Here is a 27,617-nt window from a genome sequence, read left to right on the forward strand (position 1 = left end):
CTCTATACAGTTAGGTATATTTATTCCTATTTATAGTCACTTTTAGGGCTTTCTTTTTATCTTTTTAATTTGATTTCAATTTCTAAATATGTAAAAGATTTACATGGCTCAAAAGTCAAAACTATACAAAAGGGCATACTCAGAAAAGTTGCACTCCCATCTGTGCCTGTATCTCTTTCCTTTACACCTCCAAAGGTAATCATTTTAGTTTCTGGCTGATCGTTCCTGTTCCTTTTATTCTTATTTCTCACACAAAAGGCAGTAAATGAGAAGCACTTGATTTTTTTTCAGTTAGCAATCTGTCCTGGAAATCACTCAATAGCAGTTTATAGGTATTGTTCTTATTCTTTTTTACAGCTGCATTGTATTACACTATGTGCATGTACCATCATTTATGTAACTACTCTCCTATTTGGGTTATTTTTATTTGCTATTAAAAACAATACTGTAATTCTTATGTTGCTTCATATGCATGGGGGTTTATATTCAGGATAGAGTCCTAGAAGTGATTCTTCCTTAGTCAAAGGGCAAACACATATGTGCTATTGTTAGATATTGCCAAATTCTCCTCCACAGGGGTTTTACCATTTCACGTTCTCACCAGTAATGTATGAGAATGCACAGAACCCTCTTTACTTCCAGTTTCAAGATCTATGTAAAGAACCCCTTTCAAAAGTTACATGGTTCTTATATAGTTTCTGAGGCTACAATATAATTTTTTCCCTTTTTGTTTCTACACAAGTGATCACAATGTTTTAATTAAAAATATATAAGTTGAAGATATTAAACAGCTGATGTTTGCAGAGCACATTATACTTTTCAAAGCACTTTTATGCACATGCATTTCATTTGATCCTTACAGCCATGTTTTGAAGTAGATTAGAGCAAGTATATCTTCCAGATGAGAACATTGAGAGCAAATTTAATGATTTGTACATACCTAGTTAATGACAGTTGAGGGTCCTGTTAGTTAACTAATTATTTTTACTAGATACTAAGTTGCCTCCCCTTTAACTTTCAATTTTAGTGTCTTAATTTTCTATATGTTAGTGTAACTTGCGAGATAAAAGTATTAGGAATGCAGACCTAATCATTATATTTACCTCATAAATGGCAGAAACAAGAAAGCTATTATTGAGTTATTTGAGCTTGTATTTTATTTTGGATAATAAAGCTTCATTTGTTTGGTTTAGCTTAAATATTTTATAAACTACAAGTGCTAACCAAGTACAATATAGTTTATTCTAAAAAAATACAGCATATTTCAATTTAAAGAAAGACTTAGTAATGTAAACTAAGTAACAGCTTAAACACAATGAATTATCTTTTAATACATAAGCAATTGCTGTACATTTCTAAAGTCATAGCAAATAAAGTAAAAAGTAGCCAAAATGTAATTTCAGGACTGAATTAAAGTTCAAAGTCTTCCTTTGTTCTAAACAATGTCTCCTTGCATTCTGTGAAAAAGTGAGAGAAAAAGTTCTGTTCTGAGAATAAAATGTTTGAACTATATTTTAATTAGATTGATTTGTCCTTGAGAAAGGCAACATATATTTATCCTATCAAGCGTACTTCAAGAGAATATTAAAGAATGACATTAACAAATATAAACTGAGAGTCCTCAAATCAGAAGAAATGAAATCATTGAGCATAAATATAAACTCCAATTTTGGCCTCTTTTTCATAATGTAAACTGGACTCCATAAAACACTATCTGTATGTTAAAGATGTCATTTATTTTTCAGGTTGAAAAATAACAAAAAGACTTTAGACCCACATATAAAAGGTATTCTTTTTATCCTTTTCTGAGACACTGACCTGTATACTCATTTAAAAATGAACACTACATCTTTACGTTATTAAATCTTTGTTTTGATCTATTAGTATTCACCAAAGTGCCATTTTAAAAAACCCCACACTGAATAGACAAGGCTGGAGGTGACCATCTGCAGCTTTAGAGTCTGCATTTGAATTGATGAAAAGAGCTTTGTGTTTTCATTGCCAAGTTTGATTCTTCCAGTCATTAGGAATTCCCCTCAGATCGCATCAATGAAGCCGGACTCTCTTACACCCATGTGTTAAATTCTCTTCTCCTCATGGTTTCCTTTGCCAGCTCTACTCAAGAATGACTACTGGGTCTTAAACACATTCTTCTCACAGCTGTGTTAAAAAAGAGCATCAGAAAGTCTTCCTAAAACCCATATGTGTATCTGGTCAGTTCTCTGTCTTAGGGTCACCTTACATTGTGGTGTGATTATACAGAGATTCATTCTTGTTCTTGAACTGTGCTACTCCCATCATTCTGGGAAAGATTTAGGCCCTCTGAGAGTCAGTACTAGAGAACTTCTTGGAAGTTATGTGAAATACACATAACTTAGCTAAAAAGGCAGATTAGTTTAACTTAAGAAAGATCTTTCAAGACCTTTTTAATGTTATTTTTACCATTATATAGCTTGTTATATGGCACACAGTAACAGAAAGAGATACAATATATGCTTATACATATATACAGGATAGTGTTGTATGAGGCAAAGGAAAAACTAAAAAGATGATGATGTTCTAAGAACTATTAGTTTGTATTGTATAAATGCCAAAGCAACTAAAAAACTTAAAATTAGTTTAGTAGGTTCCAAAATATCATTTACACGAAATTTGTAGAATCTTTTTTTTTTCACTTTTGGTCAGTCTTCCTATAGAAAGACCTGCTAAAGTATTCTACAGTAGTATAACTTATTTTTTTCATTATATTTAGGTTAAGAAGTGAAAAGTGCCTCTGCTGAGTTGTTCAAGAATGTATAACACTGAAGGAAGAAAGAAGATATGCATCAGCTGTAACTATATTCAATATTGTTATTGAAACTTTTTTCTCCTTAAATGTAAATGATCAAGAATAAAGTTAATCTATGGACAATGTTTATGATTTCACCATCGAAGTCACAAAGAAACAAGCAAAGGATTCTTCATTCTGTAAATTTACCAAGGGGCAAATATGGACATGGGCAAATCCCTGACCCAGTAGGGATAAATAACCAATTACGGAATCTTAGAATCCAAGTGAAATTTGTATTTCTATGTGCTCTTGGGTTCAACTGAGTTTCTCCCAATTATATTTTGGGAATAAAATCTATACCTAGTAATCTATTTGTCTATTTAGGATAGTGGCACAACTGTGAAATCAGATTTTATATGAGTATACCTGACCAACGTGGAGAAACTCCATCTCTAGTAAAAATACAAAATTAGCTGGGCATGGTAGCACATGCCTGTAATCCCAGCTGCTCGAGAGGTTGAGGCAGGACAATGGCTTAAACCTGGGAGGTGGAGGTTGCCATGAGCCAAGATCGCGCCATTGCACTCAAGCCTGGGCAATAAGAGCGAAACTCCGTCTCAAAAACAAAACAAAACAAAACAAAACAAAAACAAAAAAAAAAGTATTTTTTCTATATTAACCAGCAGATACATTATATCTAACCTGTGTGTTTAATAATAGAGACAACAAAGGGGAAAGTTTTGAGTGAATTATGTAAAATATCAAGTTAAACAATATGTTACGTCAAATCTAATGAGACTGAGCAATGTTTTTGCAGAAATGACTAAAACTTCTAAAAATCTAACTTCTACAATACCTTCCTTTTCCCCTTTATTATAAAAATATTTTAAAGTACACTAACAATTAGTGTCATTTAGTAATCTTTTCCTAGGGAATTCAAATCACTTTACACATCTTATTTTTATCAATTCTTCAACGAATCTCAGGTAAGGTAGTTGAGTAGTCCTAACTTCACAGAAGTATCCAGGAGCTATGTAGCCTGTCAAGTGAAAAAATTAGAAAGCTTTTAACTGCAGCTAAGAACAGAAACAAAGAAAAGGATACTTGTTAGATCATATATGCCTCTAAGGAACTTATATTTCATATAAAATAGTTATGTGAAAATCACATGTATGTGTCTCTAAGGTATAAAAATATGTGGCATTTTTCCCTATCAAATTTTAGTTAAAATGTACATGATCATCATAAGTGGATTCTAATAATAAAAATTCCGGTCTTTGACTTTTAAAATCACTGTAGTATTGGCATTTATAAAAACCAAAACCCAAAACTTTTGTATTTTATTTGAACTGAAACAGTATGGATATCTCATATTTAGTCATTTGTTCTTTTTCTTCAATTCCTATTGTGTTCATCTAAAACATGTTTTATCTATGTGAGTATGCAGAAACATATAGTAGCTCAACTCTAGTTCAAATCACTGGAAGACAGTTTCTGAAATGAAGAAGTACATTAAATACAAAAAGCCATGCTGTAATTTAAAATTTTGGTTCCTACTTTTACACTCATTTTCATTCATTCCATAAGGTTAGTTACAAAAGGGATCTACCTTATCAGGGAAAATACAGAGGCTAGGTTTAAAGAGCCCTTTGTCTTCTTTGCCTGGATCCTTCACTTTGCACTCCATTGGAATTCTTATATTCTGGGTTAGGCACCAATCCTAATAATCCCACATTAATCCTTCCCTGGCACAAAGAAGTTACTCACATAATTAAAACTATGTTTCTTCTTCATATCAACATGAAACATTCCCCAATAGTTAAGATATAAGCCCAAATTCTTTAGTTTTCATAAACAAATGAATATAATTATGTATTTGTTAAACATTGTAGGCATATTTATGTGTATAATAAAATCAGCTCTAAAGAAACCTACTTTATATATAGATAGATGGGAAAGGTGATCCACTCTGCAAGCATATAATGGAATTAGTGATAATTTTAATGAAATGCTTGTTTAACAGAGTATGAGATGACACATTTCACAAGTCAAATACATAATCAGATAATTTAACTTTTATGATTCACAAATTCAGAATATTAAATTCTTTAAAAGCATATTGCATGTCAAAGAATAAAAATTAAGCATGTTTAGATGTTGTACATCTTATGATGACTGTTTAGGAGCCATCTGAGTCCATCTTCCATATATAGATGATAATAAAACTATCTCTAATTAGATTTAGAAGGTGCCTTCCAAAGCTAATTAGGGAGGGCATTTGTTGATAAACTATCACAAATAAACATTCGACTTATTACTTGCTGAAGTACATATATTTCACAGCTTTCAAATTTTAAACACAAGAAAATATTTTAAGGAGCAATTTCTAGAAAAGTTTTAGGTCTCCTCCCACTTATTAATAGTACTATTAAATCAAAGCGAACTTTCAACATTATATAAAATATTGATTTATACCTTCTGCTGAGTTGAGGAATTATGAAACTTATTCTTTGATTCAATCAACAAGTACTTACATTGTTCAGATATGTCTAATTTTGCCTTGACACTTACAGTCCAACAAAAAATTTATAGAAAAAATATCACAGGTAAAGTTGACAAGAACCAGAATAATTTTAATGAAAAGACAATGAAATTATAAAAAAAAAAAAATTCACTGAGGCCTTTCATTACGCTAAGCATAATTATTTTTCATTATGGTTAAAATGGTTAAAATCAGATTCTGGAGCCAGCAACAAAAGTAAAAAATCTAGTAAAATCTATTGATGAAAATAGGCTTTTTTTTTTCAACTGAGAAACTTTAGAAATTCTGTCCCTCTTCCCAGCACCCACAGTCATCTATCCTGTTTTATAATTCAACCTGCAAACAGATTAAGCAGCTGAGTTTGTGGAAAGTATGTTTGCTCTATGCTAAGAACCCTTGTGTGACACTATGGTGACTCCCTGACACTTCGAAGAGAACTACAGACGGTTCTTACTTGTCAGCAGGAAAACCAGGCTGATAATTCACAAATTCTTTGTAACACCAAATTCTTCACAGAAATCAGTATTTAGTCAAATAGCAGAAAAGACTTTAAACAGCTTTGTGTATATGTGTGTGTGTGTGTGTGTGTGTGTGTGTGTGTTCGGTCAATACTGTTCAAAAGATATAGGGTGCCCTATATTTCAAAAGACAATCTACAACTTAAGAAAACCTATAAATTGAAATGTTTTAACCTGATCTTTGATGTTTTAATTATGTTATAAAAATTTAAGATGAGCAGAACTCTTGTAAATTTTAAATAATGGATTTTTTCTTTTTAGAAAAGTATGGGAAGCATGAAAGTTCTTGAGTTGATACATCTTTTCTTACAAATCCGTTTAAAAGTTTACAATTTTTTCCATATCTCTTTGTCTCATCTATTCATTATATAGTTACAGTATATAATCTTATATAGTTTATGAGGGAATTTGAATCATAGCACTGTAAATCTGGACCACAGCAAAAATGACATATGACAAAAGTTATTTCCGTGTAAAATCCAGATCTTTGAGAGTTCTAACCTTATAAGCCTGGTTGCAATTACTTTTACTTTAAGTAACCATGTGGAGCTTAGGCATGCTAAGTACAGCAAAATGTATTTTTAAAAGTCCTTTGGCACTTGTTCCAGGTCACAAGAAGCAAGCATACTTGTAGATGGAAAAGAAACTATAACATAAAGAATCACAAAGTTTTAAATCTCTCATGGTTAATAAAAACATCTTTTAATGGATTGGTGTGTCAGTTTTTCTGTTTAATAAATTGGGATTAGGGATAGTCTTTGACAAAACTATTAAGAGAAGTTTTTCCTACAAAGTTCCCGTGCTCTTAGCTGCTCTTTAATTCTTTACTTCGACATAACCCCTCTGTCCAAAACCAAGTACATACATTCAGTACCAGGAAAAGAGCAATCTAAAAGCTAAATCACAATATGCTATTCATCCACAAACACACACATTTTTCAATAAAAGTACATAAATAAAAGAGAATGAATTTCCACTGATAAAAGATTAGGCTTTATGACAGGTGGGCCAAGAAGATATTTTTTGGTGATGAGGTATGGCATGCACAGACTTTTCCCCTGTAAGTGATGATCTGCCTATACTGGCTAGCTTATGGATGGTAATCCTATACAACTTGTCTTTCTAGGAATACTCCTATAGGCTAAAATATTTCATAAAATAATAAAATTTTTTATGACTCTGAAAGAAAATAAATTTAAAATTCTATGAATAAATAGCAAGAGTAGATAGTCTATATTATTACCAAAGATTTCAGGTCTTCTAAATGTAATTATATTTGATGGAAGTGCGTGGTTAAAATCTGATCAACAGGAAGTAAGCACTGCCAGCTCCTCGGAGAGTGAAAGGTATGGTGGTGACAGTGAGGGGAGGGAGGGAAGGACCAGCCATAGAAGTCATGCTTTTCTATGAAACTAGTAAACTCTGGACTCTGGGTTGGGAGAAAAAGTATTTATTCCTCAAGGATCTAGAACTAGATGTACCATATGACCCAGCCATCCCACTACTGGGTATATACCCAAAGGATTATAAATCATGCTGCTATAAAGACACATGCACATGTATGTTTATTGCGGCACTATTCACAATAGCAAAGACTTGGAATCAACCCAAATGTCCATCTGTGACAGACTGGATTAAGAAAATGTGGCACATATACACCATGGAATATTATGCAGCCATAAAAAAGGATGAGTTTGTGTCCTTTGTAGGGACATGGATGCAGCTGGAAATCATCATTCTTAGCAAACTATCACAAGAACAGAAAACCAAACACCGCGTGTTCTCACTCATAGGTGGGAACTGAACAATGAGGTCACTTGGACTCGGGAAGGGGAACATCACACACCGGGGCCTATCATGGGGAGGGGGGAGGGGGGAGGGGGGAGGGATTGCATTGGGAGTTATACCTGATATAAATGATGAATTGATGGGTGCTGACGAGTTGATGGGTGCAGCACACCAACATGGCACAAGTATACATATGTAACAAACCTGCACGTTATGCACATGTACCCTAGAACTTAAAGTATAATAAAAAATAAAAAATAAAAATAAAAATAAAAATAAAATGGGAGATGAGCAATATATGACAAAAAAAAAAAAAAAGAAAAAGAAAAAGCATTTGTTGTGGGCCTAAAGTAGAGGGGGGTATATTTGAAATTTTCCTGTGTATCTCTAACTTTACCTGCTTTAACTTTATTCTGTTATTCTCTCAAACTATTAAACAGTTATGGTTGATTTGTTCATAGCATTTACAGAGTACTTACTTTACATCAGGTATCTGCATGAGTTTTCAGAGGAGATGGAGAAACAAAGATGAATAGAACACAGTCAATGTCTTAGGAAATCTGGGAGAGAGTGCACTAGGTAGAAAATAGATGTAAAAAATATACCACCTATGCCTGGTGCAGTGTCTCACACCTGTAATCCCAGCACTTTGGGAAGCTGAGGTGGGCAGATTGCTTCAGCCCAGGAGTTTGAGATAAGCCTTGGCAACATGATGAAACCTCATCTCGACCAAAAACAAACAAACAAACAAACAAACAAAAAAACCCACCAAAAATATTGGCGAGGTGTGGTGATGCATGCCTATAGTGCCATTTCCTGGGGAGGCTGAGGCTGCAGTGAGCCATGATTGTGCCACAGTACTCCAGTCTGGGTGACAGAGCAAGACCCTGTCTCATAAAAACCCCCAAAACCAAAACAAAACTATATCTATACACAAACACGTATATGTATGTGCATATATATAAACCATATATATACAGAGTCTATATCTATGTCTATAATACATGTAGTTTATATGTGTGTGTATATATATAAGCTTTATATATATACATATGTATAGCTTATATATGTAAGTATATATAGTCTATATGTATATAGACCATACAAAGATGAATAGACTATATAGACTACATGTGTATATATACATATATAAACTATATATGTGTGTATATAAACTAAGTATGATGAATATACATATATATAGTTTTCAGGTTGAATTATAAAACATGATCAATGACTGTGGGTGCTGGGAAGAGGAACAGTGCATTTCTACAGTTTCTTAATTTAGAAAATGCCTACATATATGTACATATACATAGTTTACATGTGTCTATACAATACACATATAGTTTATACATAAGTATACAGAAATACATACAAGTATATACACACATACATGTGTATGTGTATCACGTGTATGTGACACATATGTATAAACATATACAAACATGATACATATATATCACATATAGTATATATACATATGTACATGCACATATATAAACAATATATGTGAATATTCATACATAAATGATATATGTGTATGTATATATGTACCTGTACTATATATGTACATATATGTAGGCTTTTTTAAAATTGAGAAACTGTAGAAATGTGCTCTGTTCCTCTTCTCAGCACCCAGAGTCATCTATCCTGTTCTATAATTCATCCTGCAAACAGATTAAGCAGCTGAGTTTGTGGGAAGTATGTTTGCTCTATGCTAAGAACCCTGTGTGACACTATGATGACTCCCCTGACACTTCAAAGAGTGATATATACATATCACTCTTTGAGTGTGTGTATGTATATATACATATAGATGTATATATACACATATACATATAAAACCCTCAGAATTGTCAGGGAGGTCACTACACACACACACACACACACACATATATCCTCGATCTTAGATGATTAGTAAAGGTATGGATTAAATACTATGAAAACATTAAAGAAACAGAAAATAAAGAAATAATTAACTGGAAGAAGCCAGTAAAGTCTTTATTGTAGATGTGACATTTGGACTGGACTTTAGGAAGTAACAAAAATTTGGCCAGGCAACAATAAGGGAGAAATATATTCTGAGAAGAAGAAATAGCACGTGCAAAGATGTTGTGGTATGTGTTGTGGAAGAAAATGATACTGAACACTGGGAGAAGGCAAGTGATAGGCCTCATAGGCCTCATATGTCATGTTAAATCATTTAACTTGTAGGGAATGAACAGACCCTGAAAAATTTTAAACAGGGAAATCATATGATACAAATTACATTTTAAAAAGATTAATTGGTGGCAGTGAGGAGGATAAATTTGAAAGACCCAATGCAGGTCAACTAATTTTATGATTATTGCAAGTCTAGATGAGTGATGATGAGGGTCTCAATGAATGCAATTACCAAGAAAGGATGAGGTAGAGGGAATCAGGAGATATTTAGGCAGCAGGCAAAACAAAGATTCATGACAAAGTGAATGTGAAAGGCAAAAAAAAAAAGAGTGAGGAAACAAGGACAGCACGGAAGTTGCTGAAGTGCATTAATTGAGGCAGGAAATACAGGAGAATGGACAAGACTTTACTTTCAGGGGAGTGAAGAGTAAAGAGTTTTGGAAACATGAGACTGGATCTCAGGGGACAGGTGAGTACTAAGATAAGTATTTGGAAGTTATTTGGTGAATAAGTAGTAGTTGAAGCTTAAGGAAATAGATGGCATTACTGGGAATTGTGTAGAGGTAGAAGAAAAATAAAATCTTTTAAGAAACCATTATTTTCGGATAGCTGGGAGATGTAATCCCTCAAAGAAATGGAGTAGGAACAGTCAGAGAAGTCATAAAGGTAGAAAAAAATGGTGCTACAGAATTTAAGAAAAGAAACGGCTTCAGGAAGGAATGATGAACAGTACTAAATGATGAGAGTTCAAGTAGGATAAATATTGTAAAAGTTAACTGCATTTGTGATCGGATGCTTGCTAACCTTAAAAAAAAAATCCTAAAATAACATTATATGAGCAGAGGAACCAATATAAACAAAGGCATTTAGTCCTGAAAAGGTAGAGCCTTTCTGAGGAATGAGGTAGTACAGTGTGGAGTGAAATGCCAAGAGAAGGAGGAATTATGTAACACATATTGTTCTAAAAGCATTATATATATTAGCTCACCGAATTATCATGGCAATGTTATGAGATAGAAGCATTATTGTCCACATTAGCATAGTGTTTTATATCCAGGTTCACATACCTATACATTCTGAATTCAAAGCTTGAGCTTTTAAACCGCTATGCTATATTGCTGAAGATATATGAAGGTCTTTATTTATTTTCACCATAAACATATATTCATTGTATAATAAAAATACAGTTTAAAATAAGCCATTGAATTTAGTAGTTAGAAAATTACTGGTGATCTTAAGAAGAACAATTTCAGTATACAAACTAGCCATACCGTACTGAGTAGCAGAGGAGTAAATGGGAATTGAAATATTAGAGATGGTGAATAAAGATCAGTTATTCAAGAAATTTTATTGTGAAGGGAAAAGAGGAAAGTTATTTAAGAAATTTGATTGTGAAGAAAAATTTGATTGTGAAGAAATTCCTTTAGTTCAAATTTTAAATTCCCTGGAATACTGACATATTTTCAAAGAACTTTCTAAAATTATTTGCTAATAATATTGATTTCAGATTTTTAAGGAGACTATGAATACCATCTTGCAAAGTCTTATAAGTTGGTTTCCTTTAAGAGGATAACATTTCTCTTAAACTCAAAAAAATAGGCTAATATCCTCATGAAGATACACTCTGCCCAATTGATGGCAACTAAATATGAAATACAGTGGATCAAATATGAAAAGGAAAACCCAATAACACTTCATCTAGTGCTTACTGTTGGAGATCAGAAGAATAAGAGATTTAACATTTAATTCTCATAAATGACACAGTTGTGCTTAAACTCTGACCCATGGATTAGTGCCATTCCATAAAAAAGTTTTGCTCTGTCTATGGTTAATTGTAAAAAATAAGGATGAGACAGTGAATTTTTCAGACTTAAAGTTATTTTATTTATTAATTATTTTTTATTATACTTTAGGTTCTAGGGTACATATACACAACATGCAGGTTTGTTACATAGGTATGCATGTACCATGTTGGTTTGCTGCACCCATCAACTTGTCATTTACGTTAGGTATTTCTCTTAATGCTATCTTAAGAGATAAGAGCATTACGCCCAGTCCCCCAGTCCCTGACAGGCCCCGGTGTGTCATGCTCCCTACCCTGTGTCCAAGTGTTTTCATGGTTCGATTCACTCCTACGAGTGAGAGCATATGGTGTTTGGTTTTCCGTCCTTGTGATAGTTTGCTGAGAATGATGGTTTCCAGCTTCATTCATGTCCCTGCAAAGGACATGAACTCAACCTTTTTTATGGCTGCACAGTATTCCATGGTGTATATGTGCCACATTTTCTTAATCCAGTTTGTCATCGATGGACATTTGGGTTGGTTCCAAGTGTTTCCTATTGTGAACAGTTCTGCAATAAGCATACGTGTGCATATGTCTTTATCATAAAATGATTTATAATCCTTTGGGTATATACCCAGTAATGGGATGGCTGGGTCAAATGGTATTTCTAGTTCTAGATCCTTGAGGAGTCATCACACTGTCTCCCATCATGGTTAACTAATTTACACTCCCACCGACAGTGTAAAAGCGTTTCTATTTCTCCATAGCCTCTCAGCATCTGTTGTTTCCTGACTTTTTTTTTTTTTTGTATCTTTTTCATTTTTTTTTATTATACTTTAAGTTCTAGGGTACATGTGCATAACGTGCAGGTTTGTTACATATGTATACTTGTGCCATGTTGGTGTGCTGCACCCATCAACTCGTCAGCACCCATCAATTCATCATTTATATCAGGTATAACTCCCAATGCAATCCCTGCACCCCCCCCATGATAGGCCCTGATGTGTGATGTTCCCCTTCCCGAGTCCAAGTGATCTCATTGTTCAGTTCCCACCTATGAGTGAGAACACGCGGTGTTTGGTTTTCTGTTCTTGTGATAGTTTGCTAAGAATGATGGTTTCCAGCTGCATCCATGTCCCTACAAAGGACACAAACTCATCCTTTCCTATGGCTGCATAGTATTCCATGGTGTATATGTGCCACATTTTCTTAATCCAGTCTGTCACAGATGGACATTTGGGTTGATTCCAAGTCTTTGCTATTGTGAATAGTGCCGCAATAAACATACATGTGCATGTGTCTTTATAGCAGCATGATTTATAATCCTTTGGGTATATACCCAGTAGTGGGATGGCTGGGTCATATGGTACATCTAGTTCTAGATCCGTGAGGAATCGCCATACTGTTTTCCATAATGGTTGAACTAGTTTACAATCCCACCAACAGTGTAAAAGTGTTCCTATTTCTCCACATCCTCTCCAACACCTATTGTTTCCTGATTTTTTAATGATTGGCATTCTAACTGGTGTGAGATGGTATCTCATTGTGGTTTTGATTTGCATTTCTCTGATGGCGAGTGATGATGAGCATTTTTTCATGTGTCTGTTGGCCGTATGAATGTCTTCTTTTGAGAAATGTCTGTTCATATCCTTTGTCCACTTTTTCATGGGGTTGTTTGTTTTTTTCTTGTAAATTTGTGTGAGTTCTTTGTAGGTTCTGGATATTAGCCCTTTGTCAGATGAGTAGATTGCAAAAATTTTCTCCCATTCTGTAGGTCGCTTGTTCACTCTGATGATAGTTTCTTTTGCTGTGCAGAAGCTCCTTAGTTTAATTAGATCCCATTTGTCAATTTTGGCTTTTGTTGTCATTGCTTTTGGTGTTTTAGTCATGAAGTCTTTGCCCATACCTGTGTCCTGAATAGTATTGCCTAGGTTTTCTCCTAGGGATTTTATGGTTTTAGGTCTTATATTTAAGTCTTTAAGTCATCTTGAAATAATTTTTGTATAAGGTGTAAGGAAAGGATCCAGTTTCAGCTTTCTATATATGGCTAGCCAGTTTTCTCAGCACCATTTATTAAATAAGGAATCCTTTCCCCACTGCTTGTTTTTGTCAGGTTTGTCAAAGATCAGATGGTTGTAGATGTGTGGTGTTATTTCTGAGGCCTCTGTTCTGTTCCATTGGTCTTATAGTTTTGGTACCAGTACCATGCTCTTTTGGTTACAGTAGCCTTGTAGTATAGTTCAAAGTCAGGTAGTGTGATGTCTCCAGCTTTGCTCTTTTTGCTTAGGATTGTCTTGGCTATGTGTGCTCTTTTTTGGTTCCATATGAACATTAATTTTTTCCAATTCTGTGAAGAAAGTCATTGGTAGCTTGATAGATTGGCATTGAATCTATAAATTACCTTGGGCAGCATGGCCATTTTCATGATATTGATTATTCCTATCCATGAGCATGGAATGTTCTTCCATTTGTCTGTGTCCTCTTTTATTTCATTGAGCAGTGGTTTGTAGCTCTTTGAAGGGGTCCTTCACATCCCTTGTAAGTTGGATTCCTAGGTATTTTATTCTCTTTGAAGCAATTGTGAATGGGAATTCCCTTATGATTTGGCTCTCTGTTTGTCTGTTAGTGCATAGGAATGCTTGTGATTTTTGCACATTGATTTTGTATCCTGAGACTTTGCTGAAGTTGCTTATCAGCCTAAGGGGGTTTTGGGCTGAGACAATGGGGTTTTCTAAATATACAATCATGTCATCTGTGAAAAGACAATTTGACTTCCTCTCTTCCTATTTGAATACCTATTAATGCTTTCTCTTGCCTGATTGTCCTGGCCAGAACTTCCAATAATATGTTGAATGGGAGTGGGTAAGAAAGGGCATCCTTGTCTTGTGCCAGTTTTCAAAGGGAATGCTTCCAGTTTTTGCCCATTCGGTATGATATTGGCTGTGGGTTTGTCATAAATAGCTCTTATTATTTTGAGATACGTTCCATCAATACCGGGTTTATTGAGAGGTTTTAGAGTAAAGGCTGCTGAATTTTGCCAAAGGCCTTTTCTGTATTTAATGAGATAATCATGTGGTTTCTGTCATTGGTTCTGTTTATGTGATGGATTACATTTATTGACGTGCATAAGTTGAACTAGCCTTGTGTCCCACGGATGAAGCCGACTTGATCGTGGTAGATAAGCTTTTTGACGAGCTGCTGGATTCAGTTTGCCAGTATTTTATTGAGGATTTTCACAGCGATGTTCACCAGGGATATTGGTCTGAAATTCTCTTTTTCTTTTTGTTGTGTCTCTGCCTGGCTTTGGTATAAGGATGATGCTGGCCTCATAAAATGAGCTCGGGAGGATTCCCTCTTTTTCTATTCAGAAGGAATGGTACCAGCTCCTCTTTGTACCTCTGGTAGAATTCGGCTGTGAATCTGTCTGGTTCTGGACTCTTTTTGGTGGTCGGCTATTAATTATTGCCTCAATTTCAGAGCTGTTATTGGTCTATTTAGAGAATCAACTTCCTCCTGGGTTAGTCTAGGGAGGGTGTATATGTCCAGGAATTTATCCATTTTTTCTAGATTTTCTAGTTTATTTGCATAGAGGTGTTTATAGTATTCTCTGATGGTAGTTTGTATTTTTGTGGGATCAGTGGTGATATCCCCTTTATCATTTTTAATTGCATCTATTTGATTCTTCCCTCTCTTCTTCTTTATTAGTCTAGCTAGTATTCTATCAATTTTGTTGATCTTTTCAAAACACTAGTTCCTGGATTCATTGATTTTTTGAAGGCTTTTTTGTGTCTCTATCTTCTTAGTTCTACTCTGATCTTAGTTATTTCTTACCTTGTGCTAACTTTTGAATTTGTTTGTTCTTGCTTCTCTAGTTCTTTTAATCGTGATGTTAGGGTGTCAATTTTAGATCTTTCCAGCTTTCTCTTGTGGGCATTTAGTGCTATAAATTTCCCTCTTAACACTGCTTTACATGTGTCCCAGAGATTCTGGTACATTGTGTCTTTGTTCTCATTGGTTTCAAAGAACATCTTTATTTCTGCCTTCAGTTCATTATTTACCCAGTAGTCATTCAGGAGCAGGTTGTTCGGTTTCCATGTAGTTGTGCGGTTTGAGTGAGTTTCTTAATCCTGAGTTCTAATTTGATTGCACTGTGGTCTAAGAGACAGTTTGTTGTGATTTCTGTTCTTTGACATTTGCTGAGGAGTGCTTTACTTCCAATTATGTGGTCAATTTTAGAATAGGTGCAATGTGGTGCTGAGGAAAATGTATATTCTGTTGATTTTCGGGGGGGGGGGGAGTTCTGTAGATGTCTGCTAGGTCTGCTTGGTGCCAAGCTGAATTCAAGTCCTGGATATCCTTGTTAACCTCCTCTCTCATTGATCTGTCTAATATTGACAATGGGGTGTTAAAGTCCCCCATTATCATTGTGTGGGAGTCTAAGTCTCTTTGTAGGTCTCTAATGACTTGCTTTATGAAGCTGGGTGCTCCTGCAATGAATCTGGGTGCTCCTGTATTGGGTGCATATATATTTAGGACAGTTAGCTCTTCTTGTTGAAGTGATCCCTTTACCACTACGTAATGGCCCTCTTTGTCTCTTTTGATCTTTGTTGGTTTAAAGTCTGTTTTATCAGAGATGAGGACTGCAAACTCTGCTTTTTGTAAATTTTCCATTTGCTTGGTAGATCTTCCTCCATTCCTTTATTTTGAGCCTATTTGTGTCTCTGCATGTGAGATGGGTCTCCTGTATATAGCACACTGATTGGTCTTGACTATCCAATTTGCCAGTCTGGGTCTTTTAATTGGGTCATTTAGCCTATTTACATTTAAGGTTAATATTGTTATGTGTGAATTTGATCCTGTCATTATGATGTTAGCTGGTTAATTTGTCTGTTAATTGATACAGTTTCTTCATAGCATCAGTGGTCTTTACAATTTGGCATGTTTTTGCAGTGGCTTGTACCAATTGTTCCTTTCCATGTTTAGTGCTTCCTTCAGGAGCTCTTGTAAGGCAGGCCTGGTGGTGACAAAATCTCTTAGCATTTCCTTGTCTGTAATGGATTTTATTTCTCCTTCACTTATGAAGCTTAGTTTGTCTGGATACGAAATTCTGGGTTGAAAATTCTTTTCCTTAAGAATGTTGAATATTGGCCCCCACTCTCTTCTGGCTTGTAGGGTTTCTGCTGAGAGACCAGCTGAAAGTCGGCTTCCCTTTGTGTGTAACCCGACCTTCACGGCTGCGCTTAACATTTACTCCTTCATTTCAACCTTGGTGAATTTGATAATTATGTTTCTTGGGTTTGCTCTTCTCAAGGAGTATCTTTGTGGTGTTCTTTATATTTCCTGAATTTGAATTTGGCATGTCTTGCTAGGTTGGGGAAGTTCTCCTGGATAATATCCTGAAGAGTATTCTCCAAATCAGTTTCATTCTCCCTGTCACTTTCAGGTACACCAATCAAACGTAGATTTGGTCTTTTCACATAGTCCCATATTTCTTGGAGGCTTTTTTTGTTTCTTTTTAATTTTCTCTAATCTTGTCATCTCACTTTATTTAATTAATTTGATCTTCAGTCACTGATATCCTTTCTTGCTCTTGATCGAATCGCCTGCTGAAGCTTGTGCATGTGTCATGAAGTTCTCGTGCCATGGTTTTCAGTTCCATCAGGTCCTTTAAGGTCTTCTCTACACTGTTTATTCTAGTTAGCCATTCTTCTAACTTTTTTTCAAGGCTTTTAGCTTCCTTGTGATGGGTTTGAACATGCTCCTTTAGCTCAGAGAATTTTGTTATTACCAACCTTCTGAAGCCGCCTTCTGTCAACTCATCAAATTCATTCTCCATTCAGCTTTGTTCCGTTTCTGGCGAGCAGCTGTGATCCTTTGGTAGAGGACAGGCGCTCTGGTTTTTAGAATTTTCAGATTTTCTGCTCTGTTTTCTTCTCATCTTTGTGGTTTTATCTACCTTTGTTCTGTGATGTTCGTGACCTACAGGTGAGGTATTGGTGTGGATGTCCTTTTTGTTGATGTTGATGCTATTCCTTTCTGTTTGTTAGTTTTTCTTCTAACATTCAGGTCCCTCAGCTGCAGGTCTGTTGGAGTTTGCTGGAGGTCCACTCCAGACCCTGTTTGCCTGGGCATCACCAGCAGAAGCTGCTGAACAGCAAATATTGCTGCCTGATCCTTCCTCTGGAAGCTTCTGCATGAGGTGTCTGTCAGCCCCTACTGGGAGGTGTCTCCCAGTTAGACTACAAGGGTGTCAGGGACCCACTTGAGGAGGCAGTCTGTCCATTCTCAGAGCTCAAATGCCATGCTGGGAGAACCACTTCTCTCTTCAGAGCTGTCAGACAGGGACACTTAAGTCTGCAGAAGTTGTCCACTGTCTTTTGTTCAGCTATGCCCTGCCCTCAGAGATGGAGTCTATAGAGGCAGTAAGCCTTGCTGAGCTGCGGTGGGCTCTACCCAGTTCAAGCTTCCTGGCCACTTTGTTTACCTTGAAGCCTCAGCAATGCCAGATGCCAGATGCCCCTCCCCCCACCAGGCTGCAGCCTCACAGGTGGATCTCAGACTGCCATGCTCACAGTGAGTCATGCTTCATGGGTGTGGGACCCAGCAAGGCAGGCACAGGAGAGAATCTCCTGGTCTGCCGGTTGGTAAGACTGTGGGAAAAGCACAGTATTTGGGTCGGACTGTACCGATTTTCCAGGTACAGTCTGTCATGGCTTCCCGTGGCTAGGAAAAAGAAATCCCCTGATCCCTTGTGCTTCCTGGGTGAGGTGATGCCCTGCCCTGCTTTGGCTCACCCTCCGTGGGCTGCACGCACTGTCTAACCAGTCCCAATGCGATGAACCAGGTACCTCAGTTGGAAATACAGAAATCACCCATCTTCTGTGTCGATCGTGCTGGGAGCTGCAGACTAGAGCTGTTCCTATTCAGTCATCTTGGCCATTCAGTAAAGTTATTTAATTTAAAACATTATCTGAGACAATGTTATTTCTACTTCTGAGTGTATAAAAAAAATTTTTTTAATGAAATGATGATGATAGCTGATGAGATCTAAAAAATAAAAGGTTAATAACACATCCAAAGATTTTTTGAAAATCAAATTGGTCTGTGGGAATGACTGTTTTAGGGAATTTTGGTCATGAATAGAAACTGAAGGATTACATATAAAGAAACCTTTGAAATTTGTATTTATTTGTAGACTTTAAGCAAACAGAGCCAAATCAGATCCTGTCAAAAGTTACTGATTGTGATTTACAATGAAATGAGATCTACCTATATACATCATCATGTTCTTAGAATATAATGTACATTGTAAATAACTAGATATAGTTTATGACTGAATACAAACCCAATCTTTAAACTTGCAAATATATATAATACCTACATAAATCAAAAGTTTCAAGGTACACTGGTAGTAAAGATTAAATGCACTGTTTTAAAATGGTCTATTTTAAAACTACTGACTTACATAACTTTGGCTATTAATCAAAATATAACTTTGGGGATATTGAGGAAATGGTCGAGATGACATTTTCAAATAAGAAGTAGTGGGAAGTAAGAAACCTTGATGTGAGCACTGCTTCATAGTGTAAAACTGACAAAATAATTGTTAAGTAAAAAAGTATATCTTTGAAATTGAAGATGACTAGATATGTGAATGCTGTAATGCTGTTAACAATACATAAAGAAGGTTAAAATATATTCTATTACATGTATTCTATGTATTCTATTACAGTGGTTCTCTTACATTAAAGGTGTCTCAGAAAACTCTGCTATAATGTTCAAGTCCAATAAATTAACAAGTGACTTCTTTGCCTGGTAAGCTATTTGTTAACATTTTGCTAGCTGTCAAAAGGACTGACAGATTATGCAGCTTAATTTAAATTTTAATAAAAATGCAAAGATCATTCAAAATAAACACATATAATTATGCACTGTGAAAAGCAGTATTGAATACTTCAGAAGAACAACACAAGAAAATTAATTTCACCCTACTGGTTTTTATGCACCTACAAGTCTCAGACTGCAATGTCACAGATGATCTCAACTCAAGCAGGATTATTGAAAAGCTGAATGAGTTGAGGTGGTAACTTGACTGCCTCTTCCCCTTGCTAATAACTTTGCCTATTAACTTGGGACTGTGAAACGATTTGTATCCTCCACGAACTGATGATCAGTTATTAAATAAAAATGGTCTGCCCTACATGGTAACATTAGTTCCCAAGAAAATGACTTTTTTGACCCCAAATATGGCATCTGGTATCCAATCTAAAAAAGTTTACTGAGTTAATTCTACTTTTGTCTTAAACTATTAACATGATCAATAAATACGTATTGTTTAGTTCCCAAAAGAAAGTGTTTTGTTTTGTTTCATGTTTGAAGTATTAAAAGATCATTTAACTTACTTTTGAACTTTTTCATTGGTTACTTGGGAGGCCTCTATGGCATGTTGAAGTTGTAATTCCATATTTGCTCGCTCTGTCAGAGCTTGTTGCAGTTGAGTAGCCAGTTCCTCATTTTGTTGTTGAGTGATGGAAACAATGTTCTCTCTGTTTTTTAAAGCTTCTTCATATGTACTCAGGGTATAGTTAAACTGATCCTTCAGATTTTCTTCTTGAGATAAAGATTTGTGTAAACTGAGAAAATATTAAAAAATAATTTAAAGATAAGTAATGTAGACTGAGTGATCTATGATCTATTTAACAAAAACCTCCATTTAGAATCTCTAATTCTAAAAATCAATAAATACTTAAATGAGCAAATGAAAATAATTTTTATGTCACAACATTAAAATTGGTAATTTTTCTGCTTCTAGGCTAAAAGATACTCAGACAAATGACTATGCTACCAAAGCATACAAAAAGATGCTGCAAGATGTTAATTTAATTATATCAGTGTAAATATTACATTCAATTTTTTTAAAAGGAATTGAGAACTGGAAAATAAAGTATCTCTAGGCAAATAAAAGAATATAATAAGCTGAAAGAAGTGAGAAGAGAATGGGCATTGGTTTAGGAGATTGAGGGTCTATTCTTCCAAGCACTTAATGAGAATGGATGAGGTTTATGCAAATACTGACCAGCCTTCTACACAGCATTTTCTACTTGTCACAGTTGAGATATAAATGAATTTAAAATCACTGGTCAGATTGCACAGAAATAATATGTATTCATATATATGTGTGTATATATATATATATATTTTTGGCTAATGAATCTTATAACAAATACATCTACTCATTAAGTCATACAGAGAAATAGCATATAAATTAAGACTAAATGAATGCAGAAGAAAATGCAGACAAATAGAATCCTAAAATGCTAAAGGTCAAATCTTTGATATGTCATTACCACCTACCACCTGAGGTTATTCTGAAATGGCACCAAGCACCTTACTCAATTAAATAAAGACATTTTGAAAATATAAATATTTAATAAGAGAAATTTAAAATCCACACAGGAGATGTTCTTTTTTATTAAATATCATTTCAGTATATGCATACAAAGGAAATGTCGATTGGAGACATTTGAAGTAAAACAACTTAACTATATAATATAGATTGATAATGTGAAGGAAAGCAATATCATTATTAAACCTGCAAAAAGCTAGTCAGTGAACTTTGGCATTGTCCTAATACCTCATCTGATACTTTCTTTAAAACTGTTCAAACTAATTATACATTTCCTTTTTTAGTTTAAGTTACCTATAAGCCTATACAGTATGCTTATTTTGGAAAAGGCGTCCCATAGAACTAGGATGGACATGAAACAAGGAAGTCAGCATACCAGATGAAATCATTTCAGGATTCAAATTCCTTCCTAAGAATACAGACTGTTACTAAGCCCTGGTCAATTGGTTACTACATAGAAAATTAGAATGGTGTGTAGTGCCACATTTGTGGAGTGCAAAAAATATATTTTTTCATGGTTTTCACATTGTTATTAATCTAGCTAACCCTACTTTATTTCTTCTCAGTTTTTTCTACCAACCCATGTGCCTAAGGACTGTCTCTTGCCCATTTTCCTATTTTTTCTGTGTCCTCTCACTTTCTGCATCTCATCTGTTCCAATTTCCAATTTTCTTTAGCTCACCCTCTGTATCTCCTTGAAAGACGCAAGAAAGAAAGAAATTAAAAAGAAACAAACTAAAAGCTAAACCTTAACAAAGGTACTTGCTTATGTTCTTTATACTTAAAACATTATTAGTTATATTTTGATTTGTTAACTACATTTTAAATTACACAAGGTGCATATATACGAAGTATTCAGCTTGAAAAAATGTGAAGAACAAAATACAGAACAAACGCAGAAATCTAGAAGACCCCCAGTGTTCCCTCCCATTTTTCCCTTCCCCAAAAGGTAAGTACTACTCCAACCTTTATCAAAATGTAAATTGCCTATTTTTAAACTTTTTGTCTGGCTTATTTTCCTCAACAATTGGTATGTGAAGTTCACCTTGCTGTTGCATATAATTCATTGCTTTTTATTGCTATAAAATATTCTGTTATATACATATGCCATAACTTATTTAACTATTCCACTGTTGTTGCTATGAATATTCTTGTACATGTCTTTTGATGGACCTAGGTATTCATGTCTAAAGTAGAATTTCTCCAAGGGTATGCATTATTTTCAGATTTAGTACACTAATAATAGATGCTGATTTAGATTTAGATGCTGCTAATAGTCTTCCAAATTAGTCGTACCAATTTATACTCCCATCAGCAAAATATGAGAGTTTCAATTGCTTTATATCCTCCCTCAGAATGACACTGGCAAGTGCTTTTAACTTTAGTTATTGTAATATGGATGCAGTGATGTTTCATTCTATTCATATCATCTTATATACGTGTATGTTGATTGATTGATTGAGACAAGGTCTCACTGTTTCCCAGGCTGATCTTGAACTCCTGGGCTCAAACAATCCTCCTGTCTCAGCCTCTTGAGCAGCTTGGACTATGGGCATATGCCACCATGCCTGACTCTTAATGCTGTCTTTTGATGAAGGTAAGTTCTCAATTTAAATAAAGTTCAATTTATCATTGTTTCTTTAATGGCAATGGTTTTTGTAAACTGTTTAAAAAATCTTAGCCTACTCCATTCCCTTATATTTTAACTTTACGTATATGGCCTAATTTAAAACTCAGTGAGACAGCTTAGTTTGGGAATTCTGCATGTGTCTAGCATGCCTAAAGCAGTAACCAGTATACTGTAACCAGTTAGAATCAATGATTAAGTTTTAAAAATCTCACCATTATTAAAATTATGAGCATCTTGATTTAATTTCCTAATCACTCCTCACTTCCTAGTCTTTTATCATTTAATTTTTAGGGGGCAAATTTATACCTGATATTGATTTTTCTCTCAGATGGACATGTTTGGATTGTACCCGCAAGTTCAAAAGCTTCTTAGCATTCAAAATGTTGTCTTGGAAACCTGTTAATTACCACCAAGACTTTCCCAAACAAGGGACATGATCTTTTTAAAAAGATGGAAGTAGATAATGTCACTTAAAATCCTGCAATAGCATTTTCTTGAATTTTTAGAGAAAACAGTATCTAAAAATAAATGTTATATGTTAACTCACTAAATGTCACAACCTGCATGAGAAGTCCTATTAATATTCCTTTTTTGGGGGGTGTGAGCAAGATGGCCGAACAGGAACAGCTCCAGCCTCCAGCTCCCAGTGCAAGTGACATGAGACGGGTGATTTCTGCATTTTCAACTGAGATACCGGGTTCATCTCACTGGGGAGTGCCGGACAATCGGTGCTGGTCAGCTAATGCAGCCTGACCAGCCAGAGCTGAAGCAAGGCGAGGCATGGCTTCACCTGGGAAGTGCAAGGGGGAATGGAATCCTTTTAGAAACTGAGACACACAACACCTGGAAAATTGGGTAATTCCCACCCTAATACTGTGTTTTACCAAGGGTCTCAGCAAACGGCACACCATGAGATTATATTCCACACCTGGCCAGGAGGATCTCACACCCAGGGAGCCTCCCTCATTGCTAGCACAGCAGTCTGAGATCTAACTGCAAGGCAGCAGCGAGGCTGGGGGAGGGGCACCCACCATTGCTGAGATTTAAGTAGGTAAACAAAGCCTCCAGGAAGCTCGAACTGGGTGGAGCCCACCACAGCTCAAGGAGGCTGCCTGTCTCTGTAGACTCCATCTCTGGGAACAGGGCATAGCAAAAAAAAAAAAAAAAAAAGCAGCAGCAGAAACCTCTGCAGATGTTCATGACGCTGTCTGACAGCTTTGAAGAGAGCAGTGGATCTCCCAGCATGGAGGTTGAGATCTGAGAATGGACAGTCTGCTTGCTCAAGTGGGTCCCTGACCCCTGAGTAGCCTAACTGGGAGACATCCCAACTACGCGCAGACCAACACCACACACCTCACACGGCGGGGTACACCCCTGAGACGAAGCTTCCAGAGCAAGAATCAGACAGCAGCACTCGCTGTTCAGCAATATTCTATATTCTGTAGCCTCTGCTGCTGATACCCAGGCAAACAGGGTCTGGAGTGGACCTCAAGCAATCTCCAACAGACCTACGGCTGAGGGTCCTGACTGTTAGAAGGAAAACTAACAAACAGAAAGGACACCCACACCAAAACCCCATCAGTTCATCACCAGTATCAAAGACAAAAGGCGGATAAAACCACAAACATGGGGAAAAAGCAGGGCAGAAAAGCTGGAAATTCAAAACATTCAAAAAATCAGAGCGCATCTCCCCCTCCAAAGGAACACAGCTCATCGCCAGCAACGGATCAAAGCTGAACGGAGAATGACTTTGCCGAGTTGAGAGAAGAAGGCTTCAGTCGATCAAACTTCTCAGAGCTAAAGGAGGAACTACATACCCAGCACAAAGAAACTAAAAAACTTGAAAAAAGAATAGAAGAATGGATAACTAGAATAATCAATGCAGAGAAGGCCACAAACGAACTGACAGAGATAAAAACTATGACATGAGAAGTATGTGACAAATGCACAAGCTTCAGTAACCGACTCGATCAACTGGAAGAAAGAGTATTGAAGATCAAATGAATGAAATGAAGCAAGAAGAGAAGTGTAGAGAAAAAAGAGTAAAAAGAAATGAACAAAGACTCCAAGAAATGTGGGATTATGTGAAAAGACCAAATCTACATCTGATTGGTGTGCCTGAAAGTGACGGGGAAAATGGAACCAAGTTGGAAAACACTCTTCAGGATATCATCCAGGAGAATTTCCCCGACCTAGTAAGGCAGGCCAACATTCAAATTCAGGAAATATAGAGAATGCCACAAAGACACTCCTTGAGAAGAGCAACTCCAAGACACGTAATTGTCAGATTCACCAAAGTTGAAATGAAGGAAAAAATGTTAAGGGCAGCCAGAGAGAAAAGTCGGGTTACCCACAAAGGGAAGCCCATCAGACTGACAGCAGATCTCTCAGCAGAAACTCTCCAAGCCAGAAGAGAGTGGGGGCCAATATTCAACATTCTTAAAGAAAAGGTTTTTCAACCCAGAATCATATCCAGACATACTGAGTTTCATAAGTGAGGGAGACATAAAATCCTTTACAGAAAAGCAAATGCTTAGAGATTTTGTAAACACCAGGCCTGCCCTACAAGAGATCCTGAAGGAAGCATTAACATGGAAAGGAACTGGTACCAGCCATTGCAAAAACATGCCAAAATGTAAAGACTATTGATGCTAGGAAGAAACTGCATCAACTAATGAGCAAAATAACCAGCTAATATCACAATGACAGGATCAAGTTCATACATAACAATATTAACCTTAAATGTAAATGGACTAAATGGTCCAAATAAAAGACACAGACTGGCAAACTGGATAAAGAGTCAAGATCCATCAGGTTGCTGTATTCAGGAGACCCATCTTACATGCAGAGACACACATAGGCTCAAAATAAAGGGATGGAGGAAGATCTACCAAGCAAATGGAGAACAACAAAAAGCAGGGTTTGCAATCCTAGTCTCTGATAAAACCGACTCTAAACCATCAAAGATCAAAAGAGACAAAGAAGGCCATTACATAATGGTAAAGGGATCAATTCAACAGGAAGAGCTAACTATCCTAAATATATATGCGCCCAATACAGGAGCACCCAGATTCATAAAGCAAGTCCTTAGAGACTTACAAAGAGACTTAGACTCTCATACATTAATAATGGGAGACTTCAACACCCCGCTGTCAACATTAGACAGATCAATGAGACTTTTTAGAAAGTTAACAAGGATATCCAGGAATTGAACTCAATTCTGCACCAAGCGGACCTAATAGACATCTACAGAACTCTCCACCCCAAATCATCAGAATATACATTCTTGTCAGCACCACATTGCACTTATTCAAAAATTGACCACATAGTTGGAAGTAAAGCACTCCTCAGCAAATGTAAAAGAACAGAAATTATAACAAATTGTCTCTCAGATGACAGTGCAATCAAACTAGAACTCAGGACTAAGAAAATCAATCAAAACCGCTCAACTACATGGAAACTGAACAACCTGCTTCTGAATGACTACTGGCTACATAACGAAATGAAGGCAGAAATAAAGATGTTCTTTGAAACCGATGAGAACAAAGATACAACATACCAGAATCTCTGGGACACATTTAAAGCAGTGTGTAGAGGGAAATTTATAGCACTAAATGTCCACAAGAAAAAAGAGAATTTTAGACCAATATCCCTGATGAACATTGATGCAAAAATCCTCAATAAAATACTGGGAAACTGAATCCAGCAGCATATCAAAAAGCCTATCCATCATGATCAAGTGGGCTTCATCCCTGGGATGCAAGGCTGGTTCAACATACGCAAATCAATAAACATAACCCAGCATATCAACAGGAACCAAAGACAAAAACCACATGATTATCTCAATAGATGCAGAAAAGGCCTTTGACAAAATTCAACAGCCATTCATGCTAAAACCTCTCAATAAATTCAGTATTGATGGAACGTCTCTCAAAATAATAAGAGCTATTTATGACAAATCCACAGCCAATATCATACTGAATGGGCAAAAACTGGAAGCATTCCCTTTGAAAACTGGCACAAGACAAGGATGCCCTCTCTCACCACTCCTATTCAACATAGTGTTGGAAGTTCTGGCTAGGGCAATCAGGCAAGAGAAAGAAATCAAGGGTATTCTCTGAGGAAAAGAAGAAGTCAAATTGTCCCTGTTTGCAGATGACATGATTGTATACTTAGAAAACCCCATCATCTCAGCCCAAAACCTCCTTAAGCTGATAAGCAACTTCAGCAAAGTCTCAGGATACAAAATCAATGTGCAAAAATCACAAGCATTCTTATACACCAGTAACAAACAAACAGAGAGCCAAATCATGAATGAACTTCCATTCACAATTGCTTCAAAGAGAATAAAATACCTAGGAATCCAATTTACAAGGGATGTAAAGGACCTCTTCAAGGAGAACTACAAACCACTGCTCAGTGAAATCAAAGAGGACACAAACAAATGGAAAAACACACCATGCTCATGGATAGGAAGAATCAATATTGTGAAAATGGCCATACTTCCCAAGGTAATTTATAGATTCAATGACATCCCCATTAAGCTACCAATGACTTTCTTCACAGAATTGAAAAAAACTGCCTTAAAGTTCATATGGAACCAAAAAAGACCCCGCATTGCCAAGATAATCCTAAGTCAAAAGAACAAAGCTGGAGGCATCACGCTATCTGACTTCAAACTGTACTACAAGGCTACAGTAACCAAAACAGCATGGTACTGGTACCAAAACAGAGATATAGACCAATGGAACAGAACAGAGTCCTCAGAAATAATACCACACATCTACAGCCATCTGATCTTTGACAAACCTGAGAAAAACAAGAAATGGGGAAAGGATTCCCTATTTAATAAATGGTGCTGGGAAAATTGGCTAGCCGTAAGTAGAAAGCTGAAACTCGATCCTTTCCTTACTCCTTATATGAAAATTAATTCAAGATGGATTAGAGACTTAAATGTTAGACCTAAAACCATAAAAACTCTAGTAGAAAATCTAGGTAATACCATTCAGGACAT

General features: G+C 36.0%; 1 protein-coding gene across 3 annotated transcripts in view; it reads right to left on the reverse strand.

The window, feature by feature from the left end:
- MIPOL1 (mirror-image polydactyly 1) overlaps positions 1-27,617 on the reverse strand; it is a 373,501-nt gene that overhangs the window by 43,758 nt on the left and 302,126 nt on the right. For all 3 annotated transcript variants that reach the window (XM_033188223.1, XM_033188225.1, XM_033188224.1), the window contains one exon: positions 19,970-20,200. In XM_033188223.1, the coding sequence (XP_033044114.1) occupies positions 19,970-20,200 (231 nt within the window). The remainder of the gene's footprint in view (positions 1-19,969; positions 20,201-27,617) is intronic.

This window comes from Trachypithecus francoisi, unplaced genomic scaffold (assembly GCF_009764315.1).
Source record: "Trachypithecus francoisi isolate TF-2019V2 unplaced genomic scaffold, Tfra_2.0 Lachesis_group3, whole genome shotgun sequence".
Classification (NCBI taxonomy): domain Eukaryota; kingdom Metazoa; phylum Chordata; class Mammalia; order Primates; family Cercopithecidae; genus Trachypithecus; species Trachypithecus francoisi.